The sequence below is a fragment of the Mytilus galloprovincialis genome, chromosome 3, assembly GCF_965363235.1.
Source record: "Mytilus galloprovincialis chromosome 3, xbMytGall1.hap1.1, whole genome shotgun sequence".
Classification (NCBI taxonomy): domain Eukaryota; kingdom Metazoa; phylum Mollusca; class Bivalvia; order Mytilida; family Mytilidae; genus Mytilus; species Mytilus galloprovincialis.
The window spans coordinates 104,454,314-104,473,867 of record NC_134840.1 but is presented as its reverse complement, the minus strand read 5'-3'; the positions used below and the strand labels follow the sequence as shown (position 1 = coordinate 104,473,867).

The following is a 19,554-nucleotide window of genomic DNA, read 5'->3' as shown; positions in this document are numbered from 1 at the left end:
GAGTAACGAATGTTATGGAATAAGGGATCCTCATAGAAACCAAGATGGCGGTTTTACAATGTAAATAATCTTGAAAAATGTGAAGGTCAGGATTATACAGTGCAAACACAGTAAAAGGTAGGACAGTAGTGGATATTTGGACAGGATTTTTATTCCACTAATTGAAAAACATGATCTTTAGTAAACGCGGTCGATATTTAAGAAAAAATTAACAAAAAACATGGTGCCAATTTTAAGTGACGGCGACTATAAAACATGCTAAGCCATGTGAGCCTTGGACAGAAACATCTGTGAATAATTGTGTTACATGTTCATGGACTGAAACCCAGAAAGGTTAAAAATTTTCTAATGCAATACATTTAATGCAAGCTGAAAATTGTCCTTATAAAACATAGTGACAAAGTAAATTTTGAAACCATATACAATGTAGTATACTACACAGTAACATGTTTATAAATGAATTAAACTGATCTTAGACATGTTACAGACGGGGTTGTAAAAATGGAAAAGCAAATGCAGTTGGACCAAAGATCCTGTTGAGTGCATTAACATAGATAACCATAAAGAGTGCTTAGGCTATAGCGCATGGACATAACTATTTATCACCTTGTCAGTTGTTTTGACTTGCTTCTTTGCTGTTAGAGAAAATTTGGGCTTTGCTTTCTGTTTAATTTCTGAATTTAACCTCTGACTGGACATGGGTATCGGGATCGTTCGCCCTGATTACATGTTCGCCCTAGGTTCGTTCACACTGAGTTTGTTCGCCCTGGCAATCCGTTCGCCCTATTTTCATTTATGATATGTATATGTTACATGGGCTTACATTAATGAAAGAAATATATATTTATATTATATTAAAATTTATGTATATCTATTAAAAGTTAAATACAGAATATTAATTAAATAAAATTCTTGGCTGCATTGTTGCAATTTATTTTATAATTACTTTTAATTACTGTTGATTGAATTTTGATTGCTGATTAGGTATAATTTGAAATCTTTGATATCACTGATTGGTATATGAATTGTCTTTGATGGATTAATAATGAAAATAACATTTTTCTCAAATAAAATAGTCGGCTTGGATGGGTAAAAAATTTCCTAGAACGTAATTATATACAGGTACTAACTTAGTTCTCAATACCTTGAAGTCACAATATCTTGTAGTCCTGAAATTTACAGGAACTTATAACCTAGTAGCAGCTAGCTGTAGACAACATAATACATCGTAAATATTCGGCGAAATTGTAGACTGACTAAAACATATTCAATTAAATACACACAACACAACGCTATAATAAAAAATAAAAATCAGGGCGAACGGTCTCAGGGCGAAATGGAACTAGGACGAACAGTAACTAGGGTGAACCGAAATCAGGGCGGACGGATCGGCATTCCTGGACATGTACATTTCAGCACCTATTGGCTACAATAATTTTTTGAAAAAAAACCAGTAATTTTATAAAACATTTAGTAAAAAATCTTAAGTAGTGAAGATTTATGTCCAAGCACTGTAGTTGTCCATTTGGCTATAGCTAGCTACAATGTACTTCTAGTTTTTAGTGTGTGTGTTAAACTGACACTGCACTGGGTCTTTCTTTGTGTAAAAATCCTTACTAATAAATTTAAAGTAGTATGGACTGGAGTGTGTGCTCTGCTCAACATAAACAGTCAACATAGTATTATACATATGGCTATGCACAGTGTATCTTCAATTTGAATACTATTTAACACAACATTTGTTCAAAACTAGTTCCAATTGTTTAAAAAATTTGGATACCCTGGCAATGAATGAGAATATTTGTTTTTATACGACCGCAAAAATTTTAATTTTTTGGTCGTATATTGCTATCACATTGGCGTCGTCGTCGTCCGAATACTTTTAGTTTTCGCACTCTAACTTTAGTAAAAGTGAATAGAAATCAATGAAATTTTAACACAAGGTTTATGACCACAAAAGGAAGGTTGGGATTGATTTTGGGAGTTTTGGTCCCAACATCTTAGGAATTCTAAGGGGCCAAAAAGGGCCCAAATAAGCATTTTCTTGGTTTTCGCACTATAACTTTAGATTAAGTGAATAGAAATCTATGAAATTTTGACACAAGGTTTATGACCACAAACGGAAGGTTGGGATTGATTTTGTGAGTTTTGGTTCCAACAGTTTAGGAATAAAGGGCCAAAAAAGGGCCCAAATAAGCATTATTCTTGGTTTTCGCACAATAACTTTAGTATAAGTAAATACAAATCAATGAAATTTTAACACAAGGTTTATGACCACAAAAGGAAGGTTGGGATTGATTTTTGGAGTTGAGGTCTTAACAGTTTATGAATTAGGGGCCAAAAAGGGGCCCAAATAAGCATTATTTTTGGTTTTTGCACCATAACTTTAGTATAAGTAAATAGAAATCTATGAAATTTAAACACAAGGTTTATGACCATAAAAGGAAGGTTGGGTTTGATTTTGGGAGTTTTGGTCCTAACAGTTTAGGAATAAGGGGCCCAAAGGGTCCAAAATTGAACTTTGTGTGATTTCATCAAAAATTGAATAATTGGGGTTCTTTGATATGCAGAATCTAACTATGTATGTAGATTCTTAATTTTTGGTCCCGTTTTCAAATTGGTCTACATTAAGGTCCAAAGGGTCCAAAATTAAACTTAGTTTGATTTTAACAAAAATTGAATCCTTGGGGTTCTTTGATATGCTAAATTTAAAAATGTACTTAGATTTTTAATTATTGGCCTAGTTTTCAAGTTGGTCCAAATTGGGGTCCAAAATTAAACTTTGTTTGATTTCATCAAAAATTAAATAAATGGTTTCTTTGATATGCCAAATCTAACTGTGTATGTTAATTCTTAATTTTTGGTCCAGTTTTCAAATTGGTCTACATTAAGGTCCAAAGGGTCCAAAATTAAACTAAGTTTGATTTTAACAAAAATTAAATTCTTGGGCTTATTTGAAATGCTTTATCTAAATATGTACTTTGATTTTTGATTATGGGCCCAGTTTTCAAGTTGGTCCAAATCAGGATTCCATATCAAGTATTGTGCAATAGCAAGAAATTTTCAATTGCACAGTATTGCACAATAGCAAGAAATATCTAATTGCACAATATTGTGCAATAGCAATTAATTTTCAATTGGAGTTATCTTTCTTTGTATAGAATAGTAGTTGATAATATATGTTGGAAATTTGCCAGACATGACTATGATGTCATTTTCTATTTTTATTTGCCAATAACTTTATGTAAATAACTTTATTGGAAATTTGCCAATATAAAATATTGGAAATTTGCCAATATAAAATGTTGCTGATGAAGCTTTTTTTCCTTATCTTATCTAAAATGTTTTTAGATAATGTATGTTGGACATTTGCCAGACATGACTATGATGTCATTTTCTATTTTTATTTGCCAATAACTTTATGTAAATAACTTCATTGGAAATTTGCCAATATAAAATGTTGCTGATGAAGTTTTTTTTTATTGTTTTATACAATAAACAATGTATATTCACTTTTACTACCATTGTAACCAATCTTTACCATTCAGTGATAACAAGCACTTTATTTTACATTTTAATATTTTATGATGTATTTAAAAGAGTAGTTATTGTTGCAAACTCCATTAGAAATTTAAATTGATATCAGTTTTGGAAAAAGGGAAACGGGGATGTAAAAAAAAAAGGGGGGGGGGGGTTTAAATTTTTCTCATTTCAGATTTCATAAATAAAAAAAAAATTTCTTCAAACATTTTTTTGAGAGGATTAATATTCAACAGCATAGTGAATTGCTCAAAGGCAAAAAAAAACTTTTAAGTTCATTAGACCACATTCATTCTGTGTCAGAAACCTATGCTATGTCAACTTTTTAATTTTAGATTTAAAAGTTTGAAGAAGAAATCTTTAATTGATTTGTAAAATCTTGACATTTGTTTTGTGTAAGAAAAAACCATGTAATGTCAAAAATTTGATCACAATCCAAATTCAGAGCTGTATCACGCTTGAATGTTTTGTCCATACTTGCCCCAACTGTTCAGGGTTCGACCTCTGCGGTCGTATAAAGCTGCGCCCTGCGGAGCACCTGGTTAGATGATATTTTTTTAGTCCTAGATACAATGTTTGCCAATGAAATGAGGTCGTGAAGGTGGTATCTTGATCTTGAATTATTGCAATTACTGCATTTTTAGAAAATATGCATTTACAAATGTATCAAGTTATCTAAGGCCAAAAAAAAAATAGGTGTGTTTCCTGTTGCATGCCCCAAAAAATTAGGGTCGGTAGGTAGGTATTTTTTTTTTTTTTTTTTTTTTTTTACTGGCCTGCTTCGGTTGTGGGAGATATTTCATGGTTTTTTCCAGTCACAGTAAATTCATTGTTCTTTAATCCAAAGTCATGATACTGATTGAATATATCAATAAAGGTGGTAGAATTAGAAAATGGGGCTATTATACTTTTTTTCTCGTTCCTGTGTGGACACTCATCGATTGTTATTGATAACACACTTTGACTGATGGCCATAGCAGAAGCCATGCCGTTGTTTGACTTCAATCTGTATCACACAAATGCTTACTGTATTAAAATTTTATTTGAAATCAAACGTTTAAAAGATGCCATTCAAAGGCTATACTAATCAAATTTTTTTTTTTTTTTTTTTTTCGGGAAAAAAAGTTAGGGTCGGCGCCAAAAAATTAGGGTCGGTCGGGCGACCGGAAACACACCTATTTTTTTTTTTTGGCCTAATCATTACAAAATCCCTTAGAAAGAGACTTTTTGTGGGTAAAATAATTTCATCTACTCCAAATCCATAAAGGATGCCTTTTGGCTTTACAGAAATCTTAGCTTTTTTCTTCCAATTGGAAAATTCTTCCCTAGCTAATATTAAGCGTTCTATTTCTCATCTTTAATGTTTGCATTTCACGTCATGAATTACCTTTTATTCATTTGATACTTGCGTTTGGTGTGTGTGTGTTTTATCAGCTCATGAAATTGATTTAAAGTATTTATAATGCATTTATTTAGTCTTTATAAAGATCATTTAACCTGTTACAAACTTTGATAAAATTTTAAATATTATTAGCAATGGAAGTTTAATAATCAGAATTTGTTTCTCTATTTTAAATTTATATACAATTTTTTTTATTGTTAAATACATGTAAAAGATAATATAATTGTAGCACAAGTTTTTCTGTTTACAGATATTAAAATAATGTGTGCACTTGTACATATATGAATATCAAATAGTCACAAGTAATAGCACATCATTTATATTTTCTTTTTCAGAATCAGTAAAGCAAAGCACAAGTCCACCTGCAGGTAACAACTTTGATATTTTTGTTTTCTTACTTTTATATAATGAACCCATACATTCTATATTTTTTTTACAAAAGTTAATTTCCTACTATTTCTGTAATATGTACATGTATTACAATTCTGATAGGCAATTAAATAAAAAATCAAATATTGCTAATATTCAATAACTTTACTTGGATTCAAATGAAACCCCTTTAGTAAACAGGTCCCACACTTTCAGTCATATGTTCTAAACAAGCCCATGAGAACCACTTTTGCAGAATACTTGAGTGTTACATGTACATGTATATTTTTCTGTGAGTGTTTTTCACCTTCTTCCAGACCTGTATTGTAAAATATTGAGTATCAACCTTAAAATCATTACTTCAATTGAAACATTTATTTAACAGGTCAACTGTTGATACATGTCAATTATATTTTCAGAAACTGCATCATGGTTAAAAAATGTAGATCCAAGAGGTAAGTGTTACTATAAATAACTTTCTTTTGATTAGTTTGATATTTGATTAGACAAGACGAACATTATCTGTTTAAGGTTGCCCAAATTACCCTGAATTTAGTATCTACCCTTTTCAATTCCATCTTCAGGACAGATACTTATGTACCATCTAAAATAAGGTTATTTTAAGATCACTTCCCCACAGAACTAATATTTTTGAAAGAAAAATCATATTAAAACCTTAAACAGGTATATTTGAAATCATACTAATATTCATTACTTTTACTACAAAATTTGAATGAATGCAACTTTTGATAATAAAGTGACATGTAATATACAAGCTTATTTTCACACCAGTTCACAATAACTAAACAATTGTTTGTTTATATGGTAGACTCCACCTAATCGTCTAATTGGATCAATATACAGGGTAATGGGATATTTTTTGCTGAGTATCCGATTTGTTGGATTTTTACTGTACCCTTAAATAAGGCATACTCTGTAACATGTATTATATAAATATCAACTTCACAAAGCAGTTGCACAAAAAAATCTTTTTTTAACTTCCAGTCCTAAATCCACTTTTCTAACATTTTTCTTATGTATTCAAGGTAGATTTTTCCTCAATCCATGAACATTGGTACCCATGTTACTGATGAAGAAAGTAATTCCTTAGTTCAATACCTAGGTGATAGTCCGTAAACTTAACATCAGAAGTCACGTCAGTAAAATTTACATCAGACCTTGAAGGCATAAAACTTTGCTCAGTGCTATGAGCACAAAAATCCTGCCCGAAACATGAAATCCAGCAATTTGATTGGTTGATTTTCGACTCTTTGAGTACAAAAATCATGCCCGAAAGTTTTATGACCGTGAGGCCAGACCATAGAGTTAAACACTATCTTACAGTCTCAGAGTTTCAGTTACATAATGAAACAATATCCATCATGCCAAAACATACATCCATGTTTTTATAAATTAATAAAACAATCTGCACCAAAAACTTTTTCAATTACTAGTCTGAAGACCAATATTCTGACATTTTTCTTATTGGTTCAAACAAAGTTTTTCAAAAACTTACTAGTCCAAATGAAATTTTATGAGTCTGGGACATCGAACTAGGGGCTAACTGTGAAGACTGTAAAAAATAAAGGTCAAAGCTCATATTCAAATTAAATGGAAGCCCTCAACAGATGTTTTATCATATTCTGGTGCCTTAAATTAAAATTAATATCTGTATCAGCCCTGGTGACATTTAGGACCTTCAACCTCAATATTTGAAAAAGGATTAAATTGCTATGATACAGTTATAGTCTAAAAGTGGTGCTCTGTAGATTTTCAAAGGACTGACATAATTTTGGTATTGTGCAATAGAAATAATAGCTGGGAAACTTGGAAATCCTATGTAAGGTCTGTGAATAAAGGTTTCAGTGGAGTTCCAGTTTAACCTTGTCAATCTGTTTGTATGTGACACTGTATGTCTGCAGTCTGCACGGTTAGCCACTAGTCCGATGCCCCAGACTAGTAAAATTTCATCCAGACTAGTTAATTTTTGCAAAACTTTGTTTAGACCAATAAGAAAAATGTCAGAATATAGGTCTTCGGACTAGTAGTTGAAAAAGTTTTTGGTGCAGACTGTGTCTGTATCTTTGTATTACATATTATATCAGCAATTGCTTCTTACCAGTTGATTTCTTGCTGAGACAGGTCTTTAGATCCCTGCTTTTCTTCTGAATGTTTGAGTATCTGCTAAATGTATCCACCACAAGTTCGAAACATTGTTGTTTATATGAGAATGCCCATTTCAAAGCATAGTACCCATAGCATATTACCCATATAGTCATATTCTTAAGATCTTGTCAAGACAGTAGGCTTAAATTAAAATATTGTTTGTTTGCCCTTTACCGACCGACCCTGTCAATTCATTCTGCCTGAAAATCTTTTATTTGTATTTACCAGCAAGATTTTATTTTATTTTATCTTTTCGTTCCTACCAAATATCTTATATTTGTATTTCCCGCTCAAAACTTTTTTACCGGAATCCTTGGGTTTTATCTTTACCGTATAAGGTCTAGTCCGTTTGGTATCTCGTGAGCGTTTGACATGAACACTTGCAAATAGAGTTTCAAAGCATTTGTTTGAAATCGATGTTGAACGCTTTGAGAAAACATGGTGATATGACGTTAGCTGCGAAAACGTAGCTCTTAAGGTCCTTTTGATGATTTTTGTCGAGCCTGCAACTTTTGTTGCAGAAAGCTCGACATAGGGATAGTGATCCGGCGGCGGCGGCGGCGGCTACGGCGGCGGCGGCGGTGTTAGCTCACTTCTTAAAAGCTTTATATTTCAGAAGGTGGAAGACCTGGATGCTTCATACTTTGTATATAGATGCTTCATGTTACGAAGTTTCCGTCAGTCACATGTCCAATGTCCTTGACCTCATTTCATGGTTCAGTGACCACTTGAAAAAAAAGTTCAAATTTTTTGTAATGTTGAATTCTCTCTTATTATAAGTAATAGGATAACTATATTTGGTAAGTGCGTACCTTGCAAGGTCCTCATGTCTGTCAGACAGTTTTCACTTGACCTCGACCTCATTTCATGGATCAGTGATCAAGGTTAAGTTTTGGTGGTCAAGTCCATATCTCAGATACTATAAGCAATAGTGCTAGTATATTCGGTGTATGGAAGGACTGTAAGGTGTACATGTCCAACTGGCAGGTGTCATCTGACCTTGACCTCATTTTCATGGTTCAGTGGTTATAGTTTAATTTTTGTGTTTTGGTCTGTTTTTCTCATACTATATGCAATAGGTCTACTATATTTGTTGTATGGAATGATGGTAAGGTGTACATGTCTAGCGGGCAGATGTCATGTGACATTGACCTCATTTTCATGGTTCAGTGGTCAAAGTTAAGTTTTTGAGTTTTGGTCTTTTTATCTAATACTGTATGCCATAGGTCAACTATATTTGGTGTATGGAAATATTTTATGATCTTTATGTCAGTCGCGCAGGTTTTATTTGACGGTGACCTCATTTTCACGGTTCATTGCATAGTGTTAAGTTTTTGTCGAGCCTGCAACTTTTGTTGCAGAAAGCTCGACATAGGGATAGTGATCCGGCGGCGGCTACGGCGTTAGCTCTCTTCTTAAAAGCTTGATATTTTAGAAGGTGGAAGACCTGGATGCTTCATACTTTGTATATAGATGCTTCATGTTACGAAGTTTCTGTCAGTCACATGTCCAATGTCCTTGACCTCATTTTCATGGTTCAGTGACCACTTGAAAAAAAAGTTCAAATTTTTTGTAATGTTGAATTCTCTCTTATTATAAGTAATAGGATAACTATATTTGATATGTGCGTACCTTGCAAGGTCCTCGTGTCTGTCAGACAGTTTTCACTTGACCTCGACCTCATTTCATGGATCAGTGAGCAAGGTTAAGTTTTGGTGGTCAAGTCCATATCTCAGATACTATAAGCAATAGGGCTAGTATATTCGGTGTATGGAAGGACTGTAAGGTGTACATGTCCAACTGGCAGGTGTCATCTGACCTTGACCTCATTTTCATGGTTCAGTGGTTATAGTTAAATTTTTGTGTTTTGGTCTGTTTTTCTCATACTATATGCAATAGGTCTACTATATTTGTTGTATGGAATGATTGTAAAGTGTACATGTCTAGCGGGCAGATGTCATGTGACATTGACCTCATTTTCATGGTTCAGTGGTCAAAGTTAAGTTTTTGAGTTTGGGCTTTTTATCTAATACTTTATGCCATAGGTCATCTATATTTGGTGTATGGAAATATTTTATGATCTTTATGTCAGTCGCGCAGGTTTTATTTGACCGTGACCTCATTTTCACGGTTCATTGCACAGTGTTAAGTTTTCGTGTTTTGGTCTATTTTTCTTAAACTATAAGTAATGTGTCAACTATATATGTTGTATAGAAGCATTGTTAGCTGTACATGTCTGCCTGGCATGGTTCATCTGACCTTGACCTCATTTTCAAGGTTCATTGGTCTCTGTTAAGTTATCTTGATTAATGTTAAGTTTATGTGACAGTTGTAATAAAGCTTAGCTTTATACTTAGGACTATCAACATAATATCAATGATTAGTATAGAAGGCGAGACATTTCAGCGTGTGCACTCTTGTTGATATTTGCGGACCATAGATCTATGGCAAAAAAAAAAATCAAAGGACAATAGAGCTACGTTTTCGCAGCTAGATATGACGTACGTTACTCTGTATCTTTATACTTGGAGAGCAGAGTTCACTTACAAAAAAGTTCGTTTAATACAAAATTATCAACGTGTGTACAAACTTTTTTGTAAACGGACGTTGTATTCTATGTACAGTAGGGATGGCCTTTTGTGATCCGTAGATCAGGATGATTATGTTAAAGATGCCTTCGACCAGCATTGCTGTATTATTTATATCTGACATGAACCAAAGGTGGCAAAACCCTGTAAAGTGGAGAATATTTGGCAGTAAAAGCTCCCAAGTTTTCCAAACAGATCATTTATAAATTGCGATGTAGAATACGTACCCGAATGGAATAGACTACCAGACAATCTCGTGTGTGCTAAGACAATTGAGAGCTTTAAACTTCGGTTGCTCTCACAACGTTGGATTAATTTTCCAGCGCCTCTCTCCCGTTGCCACTGATGCCATATATACTGGCCCTGCAACGTACTTATTCAGATTCAGAATTGAGTTCAAGTCTTGTAGCATTTTTATTGGAAACCCAGACACACACGAAAATTTAAACACTCTAGGGACTTTTTCTACTAGTAATGTATCTCTGGCCGGACATATTTTACCAGGACAAAGTAATCGCTTATAATATACAGAAAACCTTAAGGTAGAGGTCAGCGTACAAGGTACGTAGTACAGAATATTAGTGCAAGTTAAAACTCTTCAAAGTTCCAGGCATATACACGTTGAAAATATGCGGCACAGCTCTATATTTTGATATTTGAAAACAAAGTAGTCTTGCATATGAATTAACTTCACATTCTACATGATATTTTTTTTTTTCAAAACTTCCTGGGACTATTAGTATAATAGTCCCATCAACTTATTAGCAAAAGCAAAACAGACAAAAATGACATTATGCAGATTTTGTATATTATGTTTCTTGTCACTTGTGTATACAATGTACTATGTTTGCATTTTAACCCGTCAGGGTTTCATGTTTTTTTGCAATATAAAATAAAATATTATACCTACCTGCCTACCCATGACAAAAAATATACCGAGCCAAATTATTTTTTTTGGGAAAAAAATAAAATATTTTACCTACCTACCTACCCTGTTTCAAAACATAGGGTCGGAAAAGGGCCAACAAACAATATTTTAATTTAGGCCTTAAGCAATTTACAGCTTGAATTATGGAAAGAGAGTTGTCTTAATATTGTTAAGACAAAAAATTGACATTGAGACATATAGACATATAGATGTCTTATTGTTTGTTGGGATGCTGTCTTATATATGAAAATTGTATACCATCCTGAAAGAAACTAAGATATTGTTAATTTGAAATGAGCAAAACATGTTTCTATGAAAGTATATATAAAATTGGGATTTTGTTCTGAAACTGCTGGGATAAAAATTTAAAGTATTATGTACTTTTGTTGATGTCTTTTTATATAGTTTATTGAAAAGGGTTGGATATTTAAAGTTAATATGAATGGGGAAACCAGTCTTTTCTATTGGTATTTAATTTCACTGCATTAGTGAAATGTGAAATCAACCAAATTAGTAATCAATTGATACATGTAATTGTATTGTATACAAGTCTGAAAAAATAAATCGTAGAAAAAAGATTAAATGTATATGAAAAGTTAAACATGTAATCATGTATATTCATTGAAAAAGGTTTGATGTTAACTAAGATCTTGAAGATAGCTGCTGATTTTGTTTTTAAATATTGGTTTGTTTGTGTGATTCAAAATGGGTCATTATTAAGGATCATTATTACAATGGATTTGCTTAATATCAATATAGTTTTTAACGATCCAGAAATTTCTAAGAATGAGACAAATTTGTGGAATTGAAATTGAGGTTGACTCAAATTTATGATGCTTCTGTAGACCAAAGTCATGATGAATCCTCATTTGCTCATAGGACAATAATCTGGTTTACTTCTCCTGGGTTGTAGGGTATTGTTCCTGTTTGCTGTATTTAAAGGGAAAATTCACGATTTTTTACTTATGGTTTAAATATGTTCATTATGACATAATATATATATTCACAAAGTTTTATCGCTATATGTGCAGTAATAAAGGAGAAATTCAATAATTAATGAAAAAATATCAACTACTTCCTGTAGGTCGTGACGTTTTCTCCTGATTTTTGCATGCCGGGATTTAAAATACAATCATTAAAAGTCTTGGTTTTTAATCATATTTTAACGTAATCGTAAGCGCGCCGATGACGTATGCTTTATCTAATAACCATCCGATAATAAGAAGATAAAACGCACAGACGTTCAATTGTACTCATTCGTGAGATAAATTATCTATGTTAAACGTATATATTCGAATTATTTTTGTAGACAACACAAAAAGTTATAAATTTATTTTTAATAAATGCATTTTCGGACTGATAAGGTGAACAAATTAAAGTACAATAATCTGTAAAGACAATATGTTGGTGTACTATTATTGACCTTTTACTATCTCTGCTATGGCTAGGTTTATACGATGTGTGTATTCACGGTTCTGTGGCAATACTCGTAGATGGCTTGTTGAAAGGTAAATTGTTATTTGCACTTCGGTATTTAACCACGCCTCTAGGGCACACCTTGCCAGGTGTGACTGTCTATTCGGATCAGTGGTAGCATTTAATACACACATTAAAAATACATATTCAAGTTGGTGACAAATAAAAATTGGTCGCCGTGGAATTATTTAATTATATTTGGTGCTATTATTTATTTGAATTCAAATAAGTTAATTTACTAAGAAATACACAATTTTCGGTTAAAGACGGGAAACTTAATTCATATGTCAGAATGAAATGATATACAAGTCTTGTCCTTGATTTATGTCTCATAAAAAAGGGGGACTTAGAAATTAGAAATAGCTTTACTAAATCATTTTTATTTGTCTTTATTAGGCGAAAAAATGTACGAGCACACTTACATTTAGACTTTTGAAAGCCATGTATTAATTAATATATGAAACTATCTGAAGATAACTCTACCGAAGCGGAATATAATATGTACGAATAAAGAAAAAAATATTTTTGTAATGGAATCGAAAAATTACGAATAGATATTCTTTTCAAGTGTGATAAACGTCAACCAAATTTATTCATAATCGGGAACGTCCTTATTAAAATCTGAGACAACTATAATAATCGTCGTCTCCCAACGTATATATATACTTAAATAACTATTTGATCAACGATGTTTAAAATTAAAAGACAACGAATTTAATGTTATCTTTCCCTATTTTTGAATGTTATTATAAGTCTGTTCAACTTGCAAGAATACCCCTAAAGCGGACAAATATCCGACAAGCAGTTTATTCTTTAAATTGCTGTCATTGAATATCAAGAAAGAAAATAAATCCCGAAATTGATACTCAATAGTTTTCCTAGAAAATATTCACATTCCTTGGGGATTATTAGTATACGTCCAGTTGCATATATTTTACATGAATGTTGGAACAATTGTGATGATGACGAACTTCGTCCTTTATTCGAGAACAATTTAATTGATATATAAATCTGTGAGTTTACTATGTTCTTAACTTCGATGAACCAAAGCAAGTTATAAATTGACCTGTATTTAAATCAAATTCTTTCTTTTTTTTTCTTCTTCTTCTTTTGGTATACAATAGTCTATCGAATTCGTTGATTACATACTGTTGGCATACGTGGACTAATCTATTTACAAAACTTTTACCACAATTTACACAGAATGTATGTTTCTTTCTTATGTTCAATGTATACATGTATACATATTTTAAATAGCGCTACTGACTATAGTTCCGTAACTTTCTACCAGGCGTATGTATACACGAATCGTCGACAAGTGCGCACATTTTTTTAGATCAATAATTCTGGTATGTTCCAATCTGTCCTAAACTATTGACAACGAGTATATATTACATTTTCCCAAATTAACCCTTGGAAAAATATGTAAATAGATTTGTATTTCTTCAATTATTTTTTTTTGTATTATTTTTTTTTTTATAAATAATATTCTTTACACCAGAAATGTTATTTATAAACAAGCGTATGAGTTCAGTAATGACTAGTATATTATATCACTTTCGGACACGCAAGACAAAAATGTATATTAAACATGCACCTGATAGTTCAAATGGAAAGTTATAAGTAACGGTCGTGTACACTGATCAATACCTACAGAAATGAAACGATGCATGAACTTGCAAGCCCGCCGGACAGGAAATCGATTGAATACCTGGACGTGTCACCTTACACCCCTTCCAATACCTTTGGGAGTAATACCTTTAGCCATGCTGGTGATCAGATGAGGGAAGATCCGAATTTATTTAAATAAAGTTTATTACTTGAAAGAATTATGAACGAATTAGATTTTCGAAAACAATTTCCACGGAACACTTATTTATCATTTTATGATTTGAACTTTGACTTTTTAACTAATTACAATATTATCAGTTTAAAAATAACAGACTATATGGTTATTTAAAAATATAAGACCATTTTCCGTATCAAGTTAGTCAGTCAGATAAAACAACCGTACGATTGACAAGATATCGACACGCAATTACGACTACATCGTTTACTGTAGTTTTGTTCCTTTGTGGTTTATTGACATATCGTGATTTTTCATCGGAGAAGGTGACAAGATGGCGGAGAGTAGAGAACTGATACTCAAAATTTAAAATTGATGGTGATCTCTTATTTAGCGGAATAAAACTTTAATATCTATAAATTTGAGCATTTTTATACAGAATGGACATAATATCAATTTTTGATTTTTTTGCGAAGTTTCCCTTTAAGGTTCAAACCCTATTAGAATCTGACATAGTTTAGTACATATCATCACTAAGCATGCTAAGGGAAGTATGAGTAATGTTATAATTAACAGGATCATGATTAGAACAGCATACCACAGTTTTTACAAGTCCCTATTGATTGTTTTATCATTGATATTGATTGTTTTATCATTGATATTGATTGTTTTATCGTGGTTGTAATGGTTATAATTCCATCATAAATATTCAATACACTGGTTAACACCAGTCTCCCGAGTCAGTAGGTCTGATTTTATTATCTTTATCATCTCAAGATAAGAATGGATGTCTTGGAAATGATGGAAGGAGTATGGTACTATTATATCCGTCTGCCAAGTCAATAGACAAATTCAGAATCTAAATATTAGAATTCAAAATGACATTTTATGGAATATATTTTTTTTTAATCAGAACAACATAGCCTTTGAATTCAAAATATACGAGAGTTTTGTGGAATAATTAAAGAGTAAATTTAAAAGCTTTCAGTGATTTTATCGATTTTAATAATGATTGAAGTCATTGTTATTATTAAGCTGAAATATTTATGAAATTTGTATAAAATGAGAGATAAAAATCTGATAAATGTAAAGTATATATATTTATGTCAGATATATCACTCCAGCTTTCTGTCTGTTAAAGAAATGTCTTCTATATTACTTGTGTGGAAACAACAGATGACTATTAAGAACTTTTCCAAATAAACAGCTGACACAAGAAAATCCTATAATATATATCAGTGTGATAGGATAAAATGAAAAGTCACCTTGCCTTCATGTCTCGTCATTATAGACATATTTGTTTTAATGGTTGGGTATAAAGAAATAAAATTCCTAATTTACATATAATAGCATTATATTCTAGTTAGAATGATTACTAGTAGAATTTTGTGTTGTTTTTATTAACCTTCTTTATTTGATAATTATTTAAACACCAGACGATGAAGAAGACACTTATTTTGCCTCTGACCATAAAGTTACCACTATTGAGGAAGAACCTGAGCATAAAGTTTGTAAGTTCGGCATGTGTATTCCAAACTAAAATGGCATCCAATATACATGTAGGCTGCAAGTACTCTGCATGATTGTCATGAATAATAGCAGATAATGTCCAGGCTTTCCTTAGTAGGCTATTTTACTCCCAAAAGAAGACCTACTTTGAAAATATGGGTTATATATACTGATCAGGCTTGTAATCTACAATACATACAAGGTGGTTCATTCAATAGTATTCTTGCAAATGTTGAGGGATTCCGTGTATAAGAAATAACGAAATAACCAGAGGATCTCTTTTTGAAATTCATTGAAAACCGATTACATGTACTTGACACCAAAAATCATGGAAAAATGAGCAAAAGAGATTTGGGATTAACATCTTTGAGATAGCTACCCAACAATCTTGATGTTAATGCTTTTTATTAGGCCTTTTGTATGCAATATTTGCTCTTGTGTTTGCTTGTGTTTCGCATTTCAAATTTATCTATTTTAGTACTACAATGTATTTGAACTGGTTAAGTGTGGTTTCTTAAAAACAGGATGAATTTATGAGATTAAAAAAATCTGCTAGACAAGATAAGCCTTATTCCTTGCATATTGTGTGAAGGCGTAATGATCAATGAGCATACATTTAGTAATTTACTGGCCCACCATGTGTCTTCACATTTGCATTAATGCCATTATGGTTTGGGTCACATACATTTTTGTTTTCAAAATTATTATACATTTTGGTTATGCTTTCTTTGTTTCACATTTTGTATTTTTTTGTTATTTCATTATTTCTTTTATTGTTCTATTTCATATTATTTCTTTAAAAAATCTTTATACTACAAAAAAATGATTGATTTAAAAAAAAATGTACTAGTAATTGAGATCAGAAAAGGTAACGGTCAACAATAAATTTCTAGTTTTCTTGCTCAGACTTCATTGACATTGTATTGAATATATATTAACTTGTACGGAAAATAAATATAATCCCTTCCATTTGTCAAATAGTTTTGTTATGGTTAAAAAGGATTTGTTGATCAGTATAGGCTGTCAGATATGCAAAGTGATTTTAAAAGCAAATTTTCTTTTAAATGAATGCAAGAAACTTGCTTTGCAGTAATTCAATGAATGAAGTAGGGAGAAATGTATTGCCACTGAGGGGACCTAATCTCTTTTATAGTCTGGGACATTCTTGATTTTTTTATTGTTTTCTGCTCAACACTTAAAAAAACAATAAAAACATTTTTGGATCTTGTGTCAACCATGGCCAGGTATACATGACAAGTTTACAGAATTTGTTTCATGCTTCATGGTACATATGTTAAATGGATTTACAAGGCTTCCACCTACCTACATGATATGCATGCATACATTACATGCCCTTCAAAAATTTAAATATATGTATATATAACTTTTATTTTAATTGATGTAAAAATTGCAATTTGAAAGCCCTTTCTTGACATTTTTGTTAAAGTATTTATTACATGAAAGAAGAGTTACACATACATTAAAATGCAATTGATCATGTATTTCTGCTTTTACAAGAAATAGTTGGTGTTTAAGATATTTGAATACACAGTCAGGTAAAAGCTCATGACGAGGTTAAGCTATGGTTACCTATAATAAAAAAAAAGAAATGTGCACTAAATGGAAGCAGATCTTGGCAAACAAATAAATTGAGTCCTCCTCCTCCCATTCTGGGACATCAGGTTCTTAATGAGTCTCATCGTTTAATTCAGATCTAACCTTTGCAACAAAAAAAGTTGTTGTTAAGCTTGACGAACCTTGGTATACTAGATAGGTCATGATAATTAGATTGGAATTCTATAATTTAATCAGAAAAAAGTAACTATCTATTAATTATTTATCACATAGCTGTGCAGTGATGTGTTAAACAGCTACTTTTTATGTTTCCAGTATTTATTCTTGCATGAAGTTCACAAAGTAACCTTCAAAAGGGAATGGTTAGGTCTCACATTAGTATTGTTGTCCACTGAAGTCTAAATTGGATCTGACTTAAAAATAATAATTAAGGAGGCTCAATTTTCCTGAAATTACCAAACATACATTTACCTTCCTTTTTCAGTGGCAATCAAGTTTAATCTTTCATTCCACGTTGCCAAATCTACCAGTTATTATATTTATTGTTATTAAGTTCTTATCTAGAACATGCATGAAATATTTTCTACTGGAGTCGAGCAAAGACCAATCAATAAATCAATCTTTCTAAGGGAAAATAATGAAAAAATGTTCAATTGATGTACCATGGTGACAAAGATATACACATAGCATATCTTTGTTTACGTAAAATTATTTTGAATATCATTTTAATTTTTGCTTTAAAGTGGTGAAGATGAGTATGGGCTAAATGAAATCTAACAAAACTAGTTTAATCCCTACCACTTGTTAATACCTTATAATACTCCAAGTTGTCACCTTACAATACCCTAACTTGACACCTAACAATTATACCCTAAGTTTAAACCTTACAATACCCCTAGTTTAAACCTAACAAAACCCCTAGTTTACAGCATACAATACCACAAGTTAACACATTACAATACCCAGGTTTACACTTACAATACCCCAAGTTTAAACCTTACAATACCCTAAGTTTACATCTAAAAAGTTTACACCTTACTACACACCAAGTTTACACCTTACAATACCCCAAGTTTACACTTAACAAAACCTCAAACTTACACCTTATAATACCCCAAGTTTACACCTAATAATGCCCCAAGTTTACACCTAACAATACCACAAGTTTACACCTCACAATACCCCAAGTTTACACCTGTCAATACCCCAAGTTTACACCTTACAATACCCCAAATTTAAACCTTACATTATACAATATCTAATGTTTACATCTTACAATACCCCAAGTTTACACTTTACAATACCCCAAGTTTACATCTTACAGTACCCCAAGTTTACACCTTACAATACCACAAGTTTACACCGAGCAATATCCCAAGTTTACATCTTACAATGAATACCCCAAGTTGACATCTTACAATGACCCCAAGTTTACACCTTAAAATCCCTCAAACTTGCACCTTGCAATACCTCAAGTTTACACCTTACAATACCCTAAGTTTACATTTCACAGTACCCCAAGTTTACACCTTAAAATGCCTCAAACTTGCACCTTGCAATACCTCAAGTTTACACCTTACAATACCTTAAGTTTACATTTCACAGTACCCCAAGTTTACACCTTACAATGCCTCAAATTTGCACCTTGCAATACCTCAAGTTTACACCTTACAATACCCGAAGTTTACATTTCACAGTACCCCAAGTTTACACCTTACAATGCCTCAAACTTGCACCTTGCAATGCCTCAAGTTTACAACTTACAATACCCTAACTTTACATTTCACAATACCCCAAGTTTACACCTTACAATGCCTCAAACTTACACCTTGCAATACCCCAAGTTTACACCTTACAATACCCTAACTTTACATTTCACAATACCCCAAGTTTACACCTTACAATGCCTCAAACTTACACCTTGCAATACCCCAAGTTTACTTACACCTTACAATACCTCAAGTTTACACCTTACAATGCCTCAAGTTTACACCTTACAATACCTTAAGTTTACACCTAAGTAGACTCCAAAGTTTACACCGGTAGTAATCAGAAATCATTATTTCCTACATCAGAATAAACTGTATAACATCTGTTCTTTGGTAGTGGTTAAGAAGTGAATTATCTATGTAATAACATGATTAGAAAGTTTGTCAGTACAGACTAGATGTTAATGTTTACATTACTGCAAAATCTAATTATTGCATCATTAATA

At 32.1% G+C, this 19,554-nt stretch overlaps 1 protein-coding gene across 4 annotated transcripts in view; it reads left to right on the top strand.

Moving 5' to 3' along the window:
- Positions 1-19,554, top strand: part of LOC143069635 (reticulon-1-A-like) — a 33,148-nt gene that overhangs the window by 1,084 nt on the left and 12,510 nt on the right. For 2 of the 4 annotated variants that reach the window (XM_076244373.1, XM_076244370.1), the window contains exons 2-4: positions 5,278-5,310; positions 5,731-5,766; positions 15,692-15,766. In XM_076244373.1, the coding sequence (XP_076100488.1) occupies positions 5,278-5,310; positions 5,731-5,766; positions 15,692-15,766 (144 nt within the window). The remainder of the gene's footprint in view (positions 1-5,277; positions 5,311-5,730; positions 5,767-15,691; positions 15,767-19,554) is intronic. The other 2 variants (XM_076244374.1, XM_076244371.1) reach the window with 1 other exon arrangement.